This window comes from Aphanomyces astaci (assembly GCF_000520075.1).
Source record: "Aphanomyces astaci strain APO3 unplaced genomic scaffold supercont1.55, whole genome shotgun sequence".
Taxonomy (NCBI): domain Eukaryota; phylum Oomycota; class Saprolegniomycetes; order Saprolegniales; family Verrucalvaceae; genus Aphanomyces; species Aphanomyces astaci.
Window position 1 is genome coordinate 5,188 of NW_009798318.1, and position 5,009 is coordinate 10,196.

The window sequence follows — 5,009 nt, forward strand, 5'->3', positions numbered from 1 at the left end:
AAATAGCCAGTATGGTCTCCTAAATTCTATAAAGACTCACCTCTATACATAACACTACCTCTAATATCAGATAATTATGTCACGAAAAGCCTAAATTATCGCTATCTAGAAATTTGTATGACGCTCTTAACATCCACAACTTGAACTTCAGCATACAGTGGATAACCTCTTTAAATTTGTATAAATTTATACACGTGGGGGCTTCTCTTAAAGGTAGTTAGTATCCATCTGGCGATTTACCATGCACCCCTCGATCGTGTTTTCCCATACGTTTATTTCGGCGTTGGCAACTGCCGGTAAACTGTCGACGGGGGATTCAAAGGACGACAAAAATGGCTGAGGGGTTGGCACCAACCCATCGTCCGCCCTCTCGCAGCCATTCCCGTAACGTTACTGCCAATCGTCCCAGTGTATCATCCGGTGGTTGTGGTGGGTCGTCCACTAGCTCATTCATTGAGGTTTAAAGGATATCAATTTAAATAGTATGGTGCAAGTTATCTAAAGACTACAAAAAAATGCTTTGTCTTTCGACAGCTATTCCAACTTTGTATTGATATTTTTAGGAAAATATGACTAATAACGATAGAACTGGACAAGCCCAACAAAAGTGCTAAAGAAGGGGCCAAGGTTGGTCCCGCCACGCCACAATCGAATGAAAACTAAAGGGGCATACTGGAGGCTGTAGTTTTACATTACCACCGCTATCTATTAGGGAGGTTTCGCAAGTCAATGTACCATCTCTCTACCCATGCAATTTTGAGGCTTGCAATTTCGAGGCTTGTTTGAACTCAAGGCTACAAAATGATCATGTTGATTTTGCAGTATATTGCTACGGTAGCTACTGTACCGGGAACCTAGGTCACAGACCTGGATCTATTCGCTATAACCGTTACGTGCCTTGGATAGAGAGCTCTGTGCAATCCCATGCATTACCTTGTCTTACATAGTACGAGGCATTGTCTTCCTTCTTTGCAGGAACACAATTACTTGGAATCGCATGACAGGCTGTCAAATGTGTAACTGCCGCCATCGTCGGTTTCACTCTGCCGCGCGCACATGACCCGCGATGTCAAGTCCAAGCCTGGTTTGAGACATCTTCATATTCATGTCATTCATGCGTAGCTGTGTCACTGGTGCGACAGAAACTATTCCGTGACACCGCTGGTATGACCCTCCATGAACAAAGCCAACTGGCGTCGACACTAGAGACAACTGGGAACAACGTTCTCGAGGTACATACATTACACGGCCTCGCCAAGCAATTGTGTGTTCACGGTTGTGTAGGCAATACAAAAGATGAAAAAGGCAACGAAGGCACAACAGAAACGCACCAAACACACATCCGTCAAGGTACTGACTTGTCAAGCGCAGCAGAATCTCCATATCGGCTTTTGTGATAGTTTGAATGGCTGCACGACTTGGCTCATCTTCGAAAGCTTGAGGACGTACGTGGCTTTTCAGTTTCACCATAGCTTTGCATTGTGGGCCTACATAACCATGGAGGGGATTGTGTGCCTGCGATAGACAGCCACCAAAGAGCTCGATGCACTTTTAATCAAGTACCTCAACGACGCTACAACCACATGTTCGTCAGGTGATTCGTATATCATTATCCCCCGAGTAGAGAGTAAGAGTTCATCCTCGAATTGCTGCTGGCAGGCCAGTCCCGTGCACCAGCCCCGCACCACAACAACGACCCAACCACCCCCCACTCTGGTGCCGGCCTCGCCCCTGAATTATATTCCGACCTGATGGACTCTAGGGCATACGTTTGTAGATGGCTTGGATGATTACGGTAGTGCGCTGCAGTCGTTTGTGGACCACATGCAGCACCATCGGCTCGACTGGATCAAGCAAATGCATGCCCACAGAGACACGGTACGTACGTCCGTAACGACTGTACAGTACATTGTCGTGACGTTGGCATGATATGATGATGGTTGAATTAGAGACACTCCATGCATCAACTGGTCGCTCGAGTGCATGCGGACAAGGCCGTTCAGGGCCCCACATGGATGGCGCGCGTCAAAGTACAGTCCATAATCCTTCCGTGCATGCATTTTAAGATGCTGAGCAGTACATCTCTCTGATCCTGGACCTGAGTTTGACCCGAGTCGTCCGTATCTCGCTCACCTGATTCTGAGTCGAGTCGATTTGTATCTATTCTGATTCTGACCTGATGCCAAGTCGGACATGCAAGACCTTGTATTCACGCCTAGTCAATCAACTCCTAGCCGGACCTGCAAAACGTGATGATCGAAGCTATCGTGGGCCATCACGTGGTGTGGGAGCAATTGGCAACCGAAGCTAGCGCCACCATCCAAACATTAACAGCAACAACAGTCGCCCTCCAACCATGTCTTCGCTCAATGGGGCACACCAATACTGGCAACCAAGAGATGACCGGTACTGTCTGTACACATCAAAATGCTAAGAAACTTGTTCATCGCATACGATGTCCACGGTATATAGAGACCGACGACCATAAGTCCATTTTGGACAGGCTGGGGGGAGTGGAGTGCCCTGACGTGGCGTTGAAAGCGTCGTTACAGGTCCAACTCGACGCGATCCACCAACGTCACAGCCACGTACGTTTGGTCCAACATGTTCCATATCGCATTGTTTGCATCGTTTGTTGTGTAGGAGTTGCAGCAACTGCACCAGACGTTTCTCGCCCAATGTGGTGAGCCAAATCCGACCGTCGCAGTGTCCAAGACTGGCGGGTGGTCTGACCACGACCACGACCATTACATCAAACTGTTCAAGGACTGTGACCCCAAAGGCATCCGGAATGACCCGTTTTTGTCACGTGTTGCGGTTCAATTGACCAATCAGAACGTCGATGCGATTCGACACCACGATACGTGGTACCGCTGCGTACGGCGCGTGGCTACACTAAAGCAGGATCGGTGAGCCAAGATATCGATTTCTACAATAGTACTAGTAGATGGAAAATATTAATATCGTATGCATGATGATGCTGTAGGTTGAATGAACATGCACGACGGATACAATCGTTCCTAGACGAAGCCAGCGCGGCGATGGCCGCGGCGACCGCGGCGGCCGTGTCCGCCACAACAAAGGACGAGGAATGGGCCCAGCGGATGGCAGACCAAGCGTTGATGCATGCGAAAGTCGAGCGGTTCAAAGGTATATATATATGTAATTGCGCGAAAGTACAGACGACACTGTTTATATACTTCGAAGTAAATTATTATTTATTATTTTTCTGAAAATTATACCGACAATGACTGGATCATATTTGTAAAGGGAAACGCGATGCCAAGGCAGACATGGCCGCGCATCAAGCCGAGATTGCGCGGTTGGAAGCCGACGCGATTCAAGTGGCAGCCGATCGAAAACGACTCAAAGAGCACGAGCTCAAAAAGAAACTGTTGCAGGATCACAGGTATAATCATATTTCAATCTCAGAGACCATTACTATTAGAAGTAATAGTATAGTATCGAATTTTTATTCAAAACTATATTATTTCAAAATTGCGTATAAACCTCGCGTATTATTAGGAGCTGGCAACAAGTCGACATGTTGGCCCAAGACGAAGCGACTGCATTGAAACGAGCTATTGAGGCGGAGGAACTCAAGGAGCGGGATGCTGTCAATGCTGAGCGTGTGGCTTTTCGAGTGGAAGAATACGAGGTAAAGCACTGAAAGATGCATGCACTAACTGTAATTGCTGATATTGGTGGCATATATTGGTGCTTATCACGAAATTGCAGCAAAAATGCGACGATGCCAAGCGCAGGGCTATCCAAAGAGCCGACGACGAGGCCGAGCGACTGCGGGTGTTGGAAGCCATCAAGCAGGAGACCCCATATGCGGAAAAGCTAAATCAGATCGAGGTATGCCACAAAACAATTAGCTTCGAACGAGACACTAACGAGAAGACAAACAGATGGACCCCGAGCGGACACGACAGCCCACGGTCGCGTTTACAGCCAACGTCGACGCTATCCAAGACGGCTTGGGAGTTCACGTATGGCTACTTGCATCAGGTGTCAGTAGCGTCATGAACGCTTGTAGGAGACGGGGTTGTTTCCGTCGCATGGGTATGACACGGATAAGTTATTCAAAGACGCCCGGTTCAAGCTTGGCCTGGCGCTGCGGGTACGTGAGGAAACATGCATGTTCGTTCTGACAGCGGCAGGAGCTGATGGCTGCGCCTTGTCACTATGCAGGATGCTGGGCTTGGATCCACCGATTACGCGAGAAAGGCCATGTCAACTATCACGGTTCGGAACACAGGAGCGTATCGGCATACCCCGCAGGCGTCCACGCAGTTGTGGTGACACGAGCATTCTTTGGCATGCGTTGCGATAGCAAACGATTGTTAATGCGCAAACCCCGGGCATAGCATTACACGTACGTTATCCGGGGTGGAAAGGGTACGGTTCTGGTGAAAGTATGCTGAGGCTGGTGACAATGATGACGTCAACAATTATTGTTTGGGATGCACAGGGATGCAGTGGCATAAATTCGATGATTGAGTATATCCCCACGGATAATATCATACTACTATTTTAATAGTAGTATGATATTATTAACTACTATTAAAGTAGTAGTTAATACTTCGAAGTACTTCGAAGTAAGTATCATTAATAATGGCCCATTGTACTCAGCATTGGTATTTTAGTAACCATATGATTTTATTTGCTCGGAAATTCACCAATGACTAACACATGTTATTGTGCCTATTAAGTGCGCCCGGAAAGTGTCTCTCTGGACTACAGTATTTTGCTCGAAATCGATCCATTATAAGGCGTGCTCGGAAATGCTCTATCGTTTGCTCGAAAAAAATGCGCACCCAGGAGCGGCTGGGGTGGTGCTGGCTGTTGCCAACGCCGACACAAACGCAAGGGTAAACAGGATAGACGAGTGCATGGTAAATCAAAAGGTGAAGTGCTTACATCCAGGCCTGCTGTAACCGTGTCCATCATCCGGTTCCCAACCGGATGACTAGTCGACACCTCTTCAGTCCAAGGTGTCTTTC

The 5,009-nt window shown here is 47.8% G+C and overlaps 1 protein-coding gene across 1 annotated transcript; it reads left to right on the forward strand.

Moving 5' to 3' along the window:
- Nucleotides 1–1,056: 1,056 nt before the first annotated feature.
- Nucleotides 1,057–4,408, forward strand: H257_14205 (hypothetical protein; the record flags this gene model as incomplete). Its single annotated transcript, XM_009841964.1, has 18 exons — nt 1,057–1,084; nt 1,123–1,232; nt 1,285–1,350; nt 1,401–1,445; nt 1,525–1,594; nt 1,660–1,716; nt 1,763–1,878; nt 1,950–2,030; nt 2,235–2,406; nt 2,473–2,588; nt 2,644–2,909; nt 2,987–3,150; nt 3,271–3,409; nt 3,526–3,658; nt 3,739–3,861; nt 3,915–3,995; nt 4,043–4,126; nt 4,198–4,408. The coding sequence occupies 18 exons, from the start codon at nt 1,057–1,059 to the stop codon at nt 4,306–4,308; spliced, it is 1,962 nt and encodes a 653-aa protein (XP_009840266.1). The 3' UTR covers nt 4,309–4,408.
- Between the last annotated feature and the right edge of the window lie 601 nt (nt 4,409–5,009).